This window comes from Melanotaenia boesemani, chromosome 7 (genome assembly GCF_017639745.1).
Source record: "Melanotaenia boesemani isolate fMelBoe1 chromosome 7, fMelBoe1.pri, whole genome shotgun sequence".
NCBI lineage: Eukaryota > Metazoa > Chordata > Actinopteri > Atheriniformes > Melanotaeniidae > Melanotaenia > Melanotaenia boesemani.
The window spans coordinates 25,206,187-25,221,085 of NC_055688.1; the positions used below are offsets into that span (position 1 = coordinate 25,206,187).

Sequence of the window (14,899 nt, forward strand, 5' to 3'; positions counted from 1 at the left end):
ATCAGTTGCACTCACTGTAACCACAACTGTGTCCAAAGGAGAGTTTTCAGGCAGACTGGCTTCATATATTTCCTGGCTGAACACTGGGGCGTTATCATTAGCATCCAACACAGTGACGTGTATGACTACTGTACCTGATCTCTGAGGAGATCCACCATCTAGTGCTATAAGCAGCAAATTAATTTCACTTTGTTTTTCACGATCAAGCTCTTTATCAAGAACAAGTTCTAATTTGTTTTTATTAGAAATCACGATGAAATTATCGTTCTTCTCAAGGCTGTACTGCTGAACTGAATTCTGTCCTACATCCGCATCGTGCGCCTCCTCTATGGCAAAACGAGCTCCCCTCATTGTCGACTCCCGAATTTCTATATTGATGAGTTCCTCTTTAAATTTTGGGGAATTGTCATTAACATCTTGAATGTGAAGGCTGATACGATGAAGCTCAAGAGGATTCTCCAGGACAAGTTCTTGTTTTAGGATACACGAAGCTCTGTCGCCACAAAGTCCCTCACGGTCAATCCTGTCGGCCACGATCAGCTCACCGCTGTCTAGATTCATGTCACAGTAACGTTTATCAGTCCCTTCGGTGTCAATCCGGGCTCTTCTGGTGGACAGCGCGCCTGTCTTCATCACAAGATCCTTGGCAATATTTCCAATAACTGATCCACGTTTCATTTCCTCTGACAAAGAATAGCTCATGTCTCCATATGCGACATGGAACCAAAGAAGGAACAAATTAAATCCACACATTTGAACCACTGGGGTTTTCAAATCCATCATCGCTTAATGGTTAAAAACAAAAAAAATAGGAAAACACCATATAACACGAAAAACTGCAAAGACGGGATGGTTACCCGTATCTACAAACAAATGAACAAGAATGAGTGTCTACAGCAAACGGTCGACGATTTCAATAATTTTCCAGCTGGTGTACAGCGCCATCGTGAGTTAGATCAAGCCAAAACATTGGTGTAACTGGTAAAGAAACGGCTCCTAATTTTTATTCTTTTTACTTTGCAAATAACATATCACTGTAACTTACTGGTAGCCAAATATTTGAATCTAAATACGTACACAATAAGCAGTGCATTGTATTGACTGAAACAAAATTCAAGACATGCATGCTCTTTATCTGGATAAACCACGGTAACCATCTGAGAGAAATAGTCTCAGTACATTGTTTTTCCCCAATAATGTTAATGTTGTTAATGGACAACCTGAGATCGCTTGTTAAGAGTCTTCTGCTTGTATTCCAAAGCTAGACAGATAAGTACAAGCACAGTACTGTATCTCTAACATCCTTTTCTCTCCTTTTTTTAAATAATGTTGTATTGCATCTTCTTTACTAAGGTAAGACTAAACACTACACCAATGCTTCAGCTTAATATATGTACGGCCATCATTGTTTCATATTCTCGCAACTAGCATTAATATGTCAAAGAAAGTCTGAAGAACAAAGGACCACATAATCAGATTCATTTTCATGAAACAGTGGCATGTAGATAGTGCTTGTATGTTTTTAATTTAATTTCCTTATTCTGCTTAAAATCGTAAAAACAATTATCAATTTTTGCGTTGAAAAGGAAGTGACTGAAGATTCACAGAATAAGATATATTGACTGAGTAATGTCTTCACAATTAAACAATCTCCTTATTAATAGACACAATTATCAGTGGTTGCATTGAAAAAAGTATTAAGATCCACAGAAATAGATGGGATGACTAAATATTGTCTTGACAATCTCCTTAATAATAGGAAAAAAATATGCTAAAAACGCAGTAAATTGTTTTAGACAAAATGCCAGAACCTCTGATACAACAGCAGATATGTATAGTACCGTATATGCCTACAGACAACCCAAAGTGATTACATTGCCCTGTGAGTGAACCATAGCTCCCAGAAGTATGCACTTCTCTGAAGAGCAAACTTCCGAATATGTTGAGTTACAGCATATCTGTACTGACTGCATCACAAGATCAAAAGAAATATTGGTTTTAAACACGAGTACTTGCAAAAGAATGAAAATATATCTAAAGGAAAACAAGCTGTTTAGCTGTCACTAGAAACAGAGGAAATTCAGAGGAAAAGAAAAAAAAAATAAACCAGCCATTTTTTATATATATATATATATATATATATACAAAAAATAGGTATAACTGAAGAAGGAAAATCTATTTTTTTTCCTAGCAAACCAACCACCTGTATGAAGTTTAATTAATGTAACCAAACAATTGTTCAGCAAAGGCCTCACGCAGTGTACTTTCTCTAGTAGCCCACTAAAAGTGATCCAGAGGCAGCTCAGAAGCAAGAGACACAGGTTGATTTGTCACTGAAAAGAAGAGTTTGGGAGGACTGCAAGGGTATGAAGTTCTATAGTAGTATTATAGTTCTATAGTTTTAGCTGTCACTGGAAACAGAGGGAATCCACAGGAAAAGAAAACAAAATATAGCCATTATCAAAAAACACTATAAGAAAAGGACAGTTGTAACTGAAAAGAAAAAGTCCTTTTTTTCTAGCAGAAAACCACCTGTATGAAGTTTAATTAATTTAAGCACACAATGGTTCAGCAAGGGCCTCATGCAGTGAACTTTCTCAACTAGTCCACTAAAAATAATCCAGACGCAGCTCAGAAGCAAGAGACACAGGTTGATTTGTCACTGAAAAGAAGAGTTTGGGAGCACTGCAAGGGTATGAAGCAGTGGGCTTTGTTAACTATAAAACTACACAATAACAGCCTAGCTTGTAAAGCAAAAGTAAGTAAAATGTCAGTTCAAGTTAGTTTAGCTAGGGAAAAATAATGACAGTACAATGAAGAGACTCTACCTCCCTTTTTGATTTCAAAGAACTGCCTAGTTTAGGCAAACATTTCAAATATCAATAATGTATGAACATATATGTACAAAATGAAAGTGTGGACAGCCAACAAACTTCCCAGGAGAGTCACTGTGAATACCAACTGCAGTTAAAACCAGGATAAACCTGTTTTTAAAAGACACAATAGCTATAACCAAGGAATGTAGGCTAAAAAAATGAGGAACCAACAGCCACACCAAAGCTATCACTCAGACAGCTTTTTACCATCTCAGAAACATCAACAGATTAAAACATTTAGTCTCCCAGAAAGCCCACAAGAAACTCATCCATGCATTCATCTCCAGTAGGCTGGATAATGGTCTTTAACAGGACTTCCTAAAAAGAGCATTCAACCTCTGCAGCTCATCCAGAACACTACTGCTAGAGTTTTAACCAGGACTAAGACATCTGAACACATCAGATATAATTTTTATAAAATATTTACACTGGCTCCCAGATAGTCACAAAACAGATGTTAAAAACCCTTCTGTTCATTTACAAATCCCAGAACGGTTTAGGCCCAGACTACATCTGATATGTTCAGATAATATAAAGCTAGCAGAGCTCTTAGAGCCAAAGAATTTGGTCAAATAGTCCAGACCAGAGTCCAGACTAAACATGGAGAAGCAGCAATTAGCTGTTATGTTTCAAACAAGTGGAACCAACTTCCAGTGGAGATGAAACTTTCACCAAATGTAAACACTTTTAAATCCAGATTAAAAACATTTATCTCTTGTGCCTATACAGCAGGGGTGCCCAAGTCCAGTCCTCGAGATCTACTATCCTGCAACTTATAGATGCATCCCTTCTCCAACATACCTGAATCAAATGAATGCCCTGTTACCAGGCCTCTGCATAGATGAATTACATGCGGATGAGAGGATTCAGACACTGGATACAGGTATTTTGAAGGAGGGATGTATCTAAAAGTTGCAGGATAGTGGATCTCGATGACTGGACTTGGGCTCCCCTTCTATACAGGAAATCTGTGCAGTAAATTTGAACTTAACTTACTTTTAATACTTTAATGTAATTTAGGATTTTATTGTATTTTTTTGCTATTTGTAGTTGGCTTTTGCTACTTTTTAATGTTTTCTTCGCATCATCTGTAATACTTTTAAAGTTTTATGTAAAGCACTTCAAACTGTCTTGTACATTAAATGTGCAAAAACAAATAAACTTTCAGTGCCTTGCCTAATGGATAGTTAACAATTACTTACTGTAACAAAAGGGGTCGTTATTAGGGAAAATAGAGGAACGATGTGGGGACTAATTGTCAGTTAACCAGTACTTACTGATGAACATAAAACGTAGGTTTATTAAGATTCAAGATTTTATTTGACTTTTTACACATACACTTGCTCTAGGTACAGTGGAATTCTTTAGCAGAGCTTTGAGTTATCAATAAAGACCAGTATGTTATCAGTGAAAAAGTGCAAAATTACTACAATTTCCAGAGTACTGAATCACTATTTAATCATTACATGCTGATTACCGTTTATCTGTACCTTATTGTAAAGTGAGACGTACCGAGTACAGTCATTAGTTAATTATTACATCACCATTATTTTTCAACTCTCATTCTCCTGTTCCTCTGCAGTGCATTACATTTACAGATAAAAGTCCAAGTAGCATTTTAACTAAAATATTTAAAGTTTAAAAGTTTTAACTAGTCCTACACATAATTTCCAAGATCATCCGCCTGTACAATGCAATGGTGTGCTTTTCCTCACAGAGGGACAATTATAGTGGGTGAATATAAAGGCTTTCTCTTTCATCACTGCAAGTCAGTGACATTCAAACATATTTGCTAAGAGTGTGGAGACTTAAAAATAATACGTCACTAATAATTAAGCTGCAGCATATAACTTGTTAAAAATTGAGTCCTGTATTTGAAGAATAACTACAATCATAGTAAATAGACATAGGGACAGACATGTAAATATAGTGCTAGTTAGAAAGCTCTGGAAAAAAAATCTGGGGTTATGTGGGGATACTTCGACATGACTTAAATCATGTAGGTGTCTTTGTAAAGGATGAAAAAATAAAGCCACATACAAGCCTATCATAAAAAAAAAAAATCAATCAATGAATAAAAGAAAAAAAACTTGCCTTCCTAATACTACACCTTTGCACCCCAACTCAAAGAATTTGTATTTTTAGTAGGACAAACCTACACGCCACACAGCCAGAAGAATCAAGGTCTGGATGGAGGATCACTGGATTATGTGCCTGTCATGGCCAGCTCAATCTCATTATTGGAAATCTAATGAAAACGTCTGGACTGACAACAAAATGAAGATAGGTAATCACGACCACAGCTGAACTGTTTGATTTTCTTGCAGAAAAAGTGAGAAATATTTACTCAAGCGCAATATGAAGAATTGGCAGCAATCAGGACAAAACTTGGAAAAGCTTTGATGAGAAGTCGGGTTTATCCATCAACAATGGATTCATGTGGAAATGAAGAGAAATATTGTGAATTGTTCACAAAAAAAATTGACAAAACTGTTCAGTCAACCAATATTTGGACAAATAAAAGATAGAGCCAAAAAAACAAATAATTTATGGTGGTCTCTTACTTAAAAAAACAAACATAACTGTGAGAAGGAACAAATTAATTTAATCAGAATCAAAGAAACACATTAAACCTAATGTAAACAAAAACATGTTTACATTACCAATAAGATTGATATACATTTAATTCAAGGATTTGGTAAGTGAAGATTAACGGTTTGTATGGGTACTTGATAAATAGCAAGTGCAATCATACCTCTGTACACACTTCCAGTTCTCCAAAGGACTCAGCAAAATCTGATGCACTCTTCTTCAGGGTCTGGTCAGCAGGCAGCGTGTTGTCATTGTAAGATGAAACAAACTTAAAGTCACTGGTTCTAGATCCTGTTGTCAGGTAGGCGTCATAGTTGTAAGTGCTGCGTAAAGTTCCTGTGCCGTCAACATCTGCGTAATTAGGAGGGAGATACGCGCTGGGGATGGCAACTGCTCCATCAAACAACAGTCTGGGTTTTCTCCTGCGACAAAACCTCACACCCAGGATGATGATGATGAAAGTCAGAAAAAAAGTGGACACAGACACCAGCGCGATGATCAAGTAAGATGTTAACTTGGAGTTCTTCTCATCATAAGAAATCTCCTTCAGTTCTGGCACCTCAGCCAAGTTATCAGAAATAAGTAAATACATGGAACAGGTGGCAGACAGAGAGGGCTGTCCGTTATCTTTCACTGCCACAATAAGGTTCTGTTTCATGTTGTCAGATTCTGAAATGTCCCGCTGTGTCCTGATCTCTCCGCTGTGGAGACCAATACTGAAAAGTCCAGGATCAGTAGATTTTACTATGTGATAGGACAGCCATGCGTTTTGTCCGGAGTCTGCGTCCACTGCTATCACTTTGGACACCAGAGAGCCTCCGTGTGCAGCTTTGGGGACCAGCTCGGTCATGAAGGAGCTGCCCTCCGTGGTGGGATACAATATCTGAGGAGAGTTGTCATTCAGATCAGATATGAACACATTGACAGTCACGTTGCTGCTGAGTGGAGGAGAACCGTTGTCTCTGGCCATCACCTGGACCTTAAAGCTCCTGAACTGTTCATAATCAAACGACCTCACAGCTTGTATCACTCCCGTATCTCCGTTAACAGACAGATAGGAGGACACCGGAGAACCATTCACCTCACCAGGTAACAGAGAATAAATCACAGTACCGTTCTGTCTCCAGTCAGGGTCTCGAGCAGTAACAAAACATAAAGTGGAACCAGGTTTGTTATTTTCTGCCACATATGCGCTGTATGACTGTTCCTCAAACACAGGTGGGTTGTCGTTGATGTCAGCTACAGATAACTGAACAGTTTTAGAGGAGGACAGAGGTGGAGAGCCCTCGTCAGTGGCAGTGATTGTAATGTTGTAATCAGAGACTAGTTCACGGTCCAGGTGTCCTGTGGTCACCAGAGAATAATAGTTTTTAATAGAAGGAACCAATTTAAAGGGTACATTTTGCTGAATGGAGCAGCGGACCTGTCGGTTGTTCTCAGAGTCTCTGTCCTGCACGTTAATGATGCCCACCTCTGTACCAGCTGAGACGTCCTCAGGTATGGGGTTAGATAGAGATTTTAGAAATATAACTGGGGCATTATCATTTATATCCTTGATCTCAATTAACAAAGTTGCATATGATGCCAGTCCTAAACCATCTTTTGCACTAATTTCAATTTCATAAGATGATTTTTTTTCATAGTCAATAGCTCCAACCACTGTAACATCTCCTGTTGTGGGATTTAGAGAGAAAATTTGGTTTTCATCTGAAACATGGTCAAATCCATAGGTGACTTCACCATTCACTCCATCGTCTGCGTCAGTAGCACTCACTGTGAGCACAACAGTATCCATGGGAGAATTTTCACGCAGACTAGCTTTATATACCGTCTGGCTAAACACTGGTACATTATCATTAGCATCCAAGACAGTTATGTGTAACATTACAGTACCTGATCTCTGAGGAGAGCCACCATCAAACGCGGAAAGCAACAGCACCATCTCTTTTTTTAGTTCTCTGTCTAACTCTTTATCTAAAATTAATTCGCCATATTTTCGTCCAAAACCTTTTGATTTCACATTCAATATGAAATAGTCATTTTTTTGGAGAGAATAGCCCTTAACAGCGTTATCTCCGATGTCTGCATCGTGCGCCTCGTCAAGCAGAAAGCTTGCCCCTTTAGGTGCTGATTCCCGAATTTCTAATTTCAGCGATTCCTCTTTAAACTGTGGTGAATTGTCGTTGATATCTTGAATTTGGATATTAATACGGTATAGTTGTAAAGGGTTTTCTAAGACCACTTCCTGTTTTATAACACACGATGGTTTCTTCTCACAAAGCGCTTCCCTATCAATCCTTTCTTCAATAATCAAATCTCCCGTCTTGATGTTTATGCTGCAGTAGTTAACACTGTTATCCTCTGTATCAACACGGGCCTTGCGGGCGGACAGTCTACCTAATTCAAGTCCCAGATCCTTGGCAACATTTCCAATGATAGATCCACGTTTCATCTCCTCCGGAATAGAATAAGTAATATCTCCATTGACGATGATAATGGAAAGAAAAACAAAAAGAACGCAGCAGTGCAGCTTAAATGTGATGTATCCCATAGCTGTAGCGAACAAAAGTAAACATATATAAAACTATCGCCGTTGGGTATAACGCTATTAACAATGGTTTAGAAAGCGGAAAACTACAGCCATTTGCGGAGCGATCTTGTGTCTAGAACAGTGAAATAAGGCTTTGGAATCGTTTACACAAAAGGGAGGGGAATGACTGTGACTTTGCGTTTACTAGTACACACTGACACCATGAGTCTGTGCTGAGATATGGCAACGTATTTCTTTGCAAACTCCAAGAGGTTAAACTGTTATATTTACATGGTAATTACAGACCAAATTATAATAGAAACAACTGTGAGAGTTAGCTTGCCATGTTTGCTGAGAGGACACACAGGAAACTGAGAGTAATTTAGTTGCATTCACACATTAAGTATCAAGTGACCAACATAAACTTATGTAGGCGACAGCGAATATTTCCCTTATAGTTTCCTTATTCTTCTCATAGCTACAAACTCTACACGTCATCATTTAATGTAATCATTTAATGAGAGGCTGATCCAACGAGAAAACAACTCACAATTACAACCAATAGAGCCATCTGTCGTGTATTATCAAAGGAATTATGACCTGTTTATACGGTCATTTAATTAACCACAATGAAAAAAAGATAGAAATAAATTAAAATAAAATAAAATAATGAAAAAAAAAATCTAAAAAAAAATCTTTAGCAATTTATACACATACATGGGCGCTTAATTATTAAATAAGATTTACTTATAAATCACTATTTTATCCAGTTAATGTTTGTAAATGCTGTATGCAATTGGTGACAATAACTGAGTCAGACATTTATCAAAATAAAAGATAATTTGCCGGTGAATGATATTTGTTTTAAGAGAAAACATCAGTTTTTAAGCTATAAGCATATAGGTGAAAAAAAAGACCAGTATTCTCTCTCTCTCTGTCTGTCTCTCTCTCTCTCCCTTCCTTCCTCCATTAAAACTTTTGTTATCATAAAGTCAGCTCCTTAAAATCATTGCACTGTATTAATGAAAAATAAAATCATGAGTAAAATTAAAACGTAAAGTAAAAAAATCGTATGTTTGAAACAATCTCTCTCCCACCTGATGTGAGAATGTGGTAAAGATTAAATTACTTAAAAGAAATTTGTGAAGTCAACAACTATGCTAAAGTATATATGAGTCATAAAATGAAAAACTAAATGTCATGTAAATTCATTCGTGTTTGTTCTTTTTTACAACAAAATCAGAAAGTGACCTTTTTATTATAGAAATCCAAATACCGTAAACTCGTAAACTGACAAAACATAGATTACATGATCATTGCTGCTGCATGATCGTTATTGATAGCGAATTTAGAAAACCAATCTAAAATTTAGGAAAATATTAAAATGTGAAAGTATACATGAATAATACAAAGTGGACAAACAGTACAATATGCTCTGGCTGAAAACTTTACTATTGAAGCATGGTACAAATAAAATGAAGAGATTGAAACGTCTTTGTTTCATTTTTAATTTCAATTTAATAATGTAATCTTTTGAAAAGTCTAAATGAATAAAAATAACTGTACAGCCAGAGAAAAATGAAAATCCTAACGCCGATTAGGACCAAAGACAACAAAGCAACGAAATGCTGAAAGAATTCCGAAATAAAACAGTCATTCAGGACCAAGGACAGCGAAGCAATTAAACGCTAAACCCGTTGCGTTCTCAGCGAGAACTTGTTGCTGGTTCTCGACGCCTCAGTCGAGCAGAACTTTCTTCTCGTGGGGCTCCGAGAAGTACCGAGAGATTGGACAATTGATGTGGGCGTAGTTAACGCGGAAAGAGTTGACACTTCCTCAGGTCCACTGATAAGAGGAAAAATGCATTGATTTGATGAGCAGCTTCTCGAGGTGGCAAGAAAGCACAACACTGAATACAACACGTGTGGTATATGAAGACACCGCCGTCAATTTCTTGTTAATGTAAGAAATCACAAGCAAATCCACTGCAAGCACGCACGCACACACAAAACAAAGAAACACTTCCGACCAGAAGTATATAACATATCTAAGCAATGAGCAATCAAATCAGGGCCAAAGACAACGAAGACAAAAAAAAAAAAAAAAGTATTATTATTTTTTATTTTTCTAGTTACTTTTTCTTCCTTTGTCTGTTTTCTTGTTACTGATTGCCAATGACTGAAAATTTTATAAATCTAATTTTGTTCCTACCTCAGGAGAAGCATCACAGTCTCCAAATGCCTCAGCAAAGTCTGAAGAACTTTTCTTCAGGGTCTGGTCAGCAGGCAGCGTGTTGTCATTGTAAGATGACACAAACTTAAAGTCACTGGTTCTAGATCCTGTTGTCAGGTAGGCGTCATAATTATAGGTACTGCGTAAAGTTCCTGAGCCGTCAACATCTTCGTAATTAGGAGGAAGATACGCGCTGGGGATGGCAACTGCTCCATCAAACAACAGTCTGGGTTTTCTCCTGTGACAAAATCTCACACCCAGGATGATGATGATGAAGGTCAGAAAAAAAGTGGAAACAGATACCAGCGAGATGATCAAGTAAGATGTTAACTTCGAGTTGTTCTCATAATTCGAAATATCCTTCAGTTCTGGCACCTCAGCCAAGTTGTCAGAAATAAGTAAATACATGGAACAGGTGGCAGACAGAGAGGGCTGTCCGTTATCTTTCACTGCCACAATAAGGTTCTGTTTCATGCTGTCAGATTCTGAAATGTCCCGCTGTGTCCTGATCTCTCCGCTGTGGAGACCAATACTGAAAAGTCCAGGATCAGTGGATTTTACTATGTGATATGACAGCCATGCGTTCTGTCCGGAGTCTGCATCCACTGCTATCACTTTGGACACCAGAGAGCCTCCGTGTGCAGCTTTGGGGACCAGCTCGGTCATGAAGGAGCTGCCATCCAGGGTGGGATACAATATCTGAGGAGAGTTGTCATTTAAATCAGATATGAACACATTGACGGTCACGTTGCTGCTGAGTGGAGGAGAACCGTTGTCTCTGGCCATCACCTGCACTTTAAAGCTCCTAAACTGTTCATAATCAAACGATTTCACAGCGTGGATCACTCCGGTATCTCCGTTAACAGACAGATAGGATGACACCGGAGAACCATTCACCTCACCAGGTAACAGAGAATAAATCACTGTACCGTTCTGTCTCCAGTCAGGGTCTCGAGCAGTTACGGAACATAAAGTGGAGCCAGGTTTGTTATTTTCTGTCACATATGCGCTGTAGGACTGTTCCTCAAACACAGGTGGGTTGTCGTTGATGTCAGCTACAGATAACTGAACAGTTTTAGAGGAGGACAGAGGTGGAGAGCCCTCGTCAGTGGCGGTGATTGTTAGGCTGTAATCAGAGACTAGTTCACGGTCCAGGTGTGCTGTGGTCACCAGAGAAAAATAGTTTTTAATAGAAGGAACCAAATTAAATGGGACATTTTGCTGAATCGAACAGCGGACGAGTCTGTTGTTCTCAGAGTCTCTGTCCTGCACATTAATGATGCCCACCTCTGTACCAGGAGGGATGTTTTCTGGAACTGGATCGGTCAATGATTTCAGACTGACGACAGGGGCATTGTCATTGACATCAGTAATAGAAATTACAGCCTTAGTATACGATGAAAGCCCCCATCCATCCTTTGCTTTCACGCGTATTTCAAATAATTTTGTTGTTTCATAATCAACAGCACCAATTACTTTAATCTCTCCTAATTTACTGTCAATGCTGAATAACTGAATTACTTCTTCAGATACATGTCCGAAGTCATAAGTCACTTCTCCATTGATTCCCTCATCCGCATCAGTTGCACTCACTGTAACCACAACTGTGTCCAAGGGAGAGTTTTCAGGCAGACTGGCTTCATATATTTCCTGGCTGAACACTGGGGCGTTATCATTAGCATCCAACACAGTGACGTGTATGACTACTGTACCTGATCTCTGAGGAGATCCACCATCTAGAGCTATAAGCAGCAAATTAATTTCACTTTGTTTTTCACGATCAAGCTCTTTATCAAGAACAAGTTCTAATTTGTTTTTATTAGAAATTACGATGAAATTATCGTTTTTTTCAAGGCTGTACTGCTGAACTGAATTCTGTCCTACATCCGCATCGTGCGCCTCCTCTATGGCAAAACGAGCTCCCCTGTCTGCCGACTCGTGAATTTCTATATTGATCAATTCCTCTTTAAATTTTGGGGAATTGTCATTGACATCTTGAATGTGAAGGCTGATACGATGAAGCTCAAGAGGATTCTCCAGGACAAGCTCTTGTTTTAGGATACACGAAGCTCTTTCGCCACAAAGTCCCTCGCGGTCAATCCTGTCGGCCACGATCAGTTCACCGCTGTTGAGATTTATGTCACAGTAACGTTTATCAGTCCCTTCGGTGTCAATCCGGGCTCTTCTGGTGGACAGCGTGCCTGTCTTCATCACAAGATCCTTGACAATATTTCCAATAACTGATCCACGTTTCATTTCCTCTGACAAAGAATAGCTCATGTCTCCATATGCGACATGGAACCAAAGAAGGAACAAATTAAATCCACACATTTGAACCACTGGGGTTTTCGAACCCATCATTATCGATAAAAGGTTAAAAAACAAACGAATCAGAATAAACCATATAACACGAACAACAACTGCAAAGAAGGGATGGCTACCCGTATCTACAAACAATGGAGCAAGAATGAGTGTCTACAGCAAACGGTAGACGATTTCAATAATTTTCCAGCTGGTGTACAGCGCCATCGTGAGTTAGATCAAGCCAAAACACTGATACACGCTGATGGTGAAGAAACTGCAACTAATTTTCAACATTTTCTCTTTGCAAATAACATCTGTATTGTATCTAACAGGTAGTCTAATATGTGAACCTAAACATGTACACAATAAGCATTAGTCCATTGTGTTGACTGAAACAAAATTTCAGACATGCATGCTCTTCATCTTGGTAAACCGCAGTAACCATCTGAGGGTAATAGCCTCAGTATATTGTTTTCCCCCACTATCAGTAGATAATGTTAACCTGTTATGTTAAAACAATGGACAACCTGAGATCACTTGCTATCTGCTTGTATTCCAAAGCCAGATAGATCTAAGTACAGGTACATTTACCATTTCTTGATGGTAAAGGAATTTCCCTATTAATAGAAAAAATATGCAGAAGAATGCAGTAAATTGATTCAGATAAAATGCCAAAACCGCTGATACAACAGCAGATATGTATGGTACTTTATATGTAGGTGACCCAAAGCGATTTGTATAAGCCCTGTGAGTGAACCATAGCTCTCTAGAAGAATGCACTTCTCTGAAGAGCAAGTGTTCATCATTAGGCCAGTTAAATTATAGCATATCTGGCATCAGTGTGTGCATCAACAGAACAAAAGAAATGTTGGCTTTAAACACTAAGCACTTGCAAAATATGAAAAGAAATCTCAAAGAAAGAAAGCAGTTTAGCTGTCACTGAAGACAGAGTAAATTCAGAGGAACAAAAAATAATACACCTGCCATTATATATATATATATATATATATATATATATATATATATATATATATATATATATATATATATATATATATATATATATATATATATATATATATATATAAAACACTACACAAAAATAGTTATAATTGAAGAAGGAAAATCTATTGTTTTTCCTAGCAAACCAATCACTTGTATGAAGATTAATAATCTAAGTAAACAATGGTTCAGCAAGGGTCTCATGCAGTGAACTTTCTTAAAGTCCACTAAAAATAATTCAGAGGCAGCTCAGAAGCAAGAGACACAGGTTGATTTGTCACTGAATTGAAGAGTTTGGCAGGACTACAAGGGTATGAAGCAGTGGACTTTGTTAACTATAAAACTACACAATAACAGCCTAGCTTGTAAAGCAAAAGTAAGTGAAACGTCAGTTCAAGTTAGCTCGGCTAGGGAAAAATAATGACAGTACAAGGAAGATAAGAGGCTCTACCTTCCTTTTTGATTTTAAAGAACTGCCTAGTTTAGGCAAACATTTCAAACATCAATAATGTATGAAAATATATGTACAAAATGAAAGTGTGGACAGCCAACAAACTTCCCAGGAGAGTCACTGTATATACCAACTGCAGTTAAAACCAGGATAAACCTGCTTTTAAAAGACACAATAGCTATAACCAAGGAATGCAGGCTAAAAAAAATGAGGAACCAACAGCCACACCAAAGCTATCACTCAAACAGCTTTTTTACCATCTCAGAAAAATCAACAGATTAAATTTTAGTCTCCCAGAAAGACCACGAGAAACTCATCCATGCATTCATCTCCAGTAGACTGGATTACTGTAATGGTCTTTAACAGGACTTCTTAAAAAGAGCATTAAACATCTGCAGCTCATCCAGAATGTTACTGTTACAGTTTTAACCAGGACTAAGAGATCTGAACACATCAAACCAGTTATAAATTTTTAACACTGGCTTCCAGTCAGTCACGAAACAGATTTTAAAACCCTTCTGTTCATTTACAAATCCCAGAACGATTTAGGCCCAGACTACATCTGATATGTTCAGATAATATAAACCTAGCAGAGCTCTTAGAGCCAAAGAATTTGGTCAAATAGTCCAGACCGGAGTCCAGACTAAACATGGAGAAGCAGCATTTAGCTGTTATGTTCCAAACAAGTAGAATCAACTTCTAGTGGAGATGAAACTTTCACCAAATGTAAACACAATCCAGGTTAAAAACATTTATCCCGTGTGCCTATACAGGAAATCTGCACAGTAAATTTTAACTTAACTTGTTTTTAATCCTTTTAATGTATTTTTGATTTTATTGTATTTTTTGCCATTTGTTGCTAGCTTTTACTACTTTTTAATATTTTCTTTGCATCATCTTTAAAGCTTTTAA

General features: G+C 37.8%; 2 protein-coding genes across 12 annotated transcripts in view; both read right to left on the reverse strand.

Annotated features, from left to right (window-relative positions):
- Positions 1-14,899, reverse strand: part of LOC121642654 (protocadherin gamma-C5-like) — a 324,465-nt gene that overhangs the window by 241,973 nt on the left and 67,593 nt on the right. The window contains exon 1 of one of the 11 annotated variants that reach the window (XM_041989460.1): positions 10,210-12,653. The exons of the other annotated variants lie outside the window; for them this stretch is intronic. Within the exon in view, the coding sequence (XP_041845394.1) occupies positions 10,210-12,591 (2,382 nt within the window). The 5' untranslated portion in view covers positions 12,592-12,653. Of the gene's footprint in view, positions 1-10,209; positions 12,654-14,899 lie in introns of those variants that run through there. 11 annotated transcript variants of the gene reach the window in all.
- LOC121642664 (protocadherin gamma-A4-like) lies at positions 5,626-8,019 on the reverse strand. Its single transcript, XM_041989487.1, has one exon. It carries the CDS (start codon positions 8,017-8,019, stop codon positions 5,626-5,628), a length of 2,394 nt encoding a protein of 797 aa, XP_041845421.1.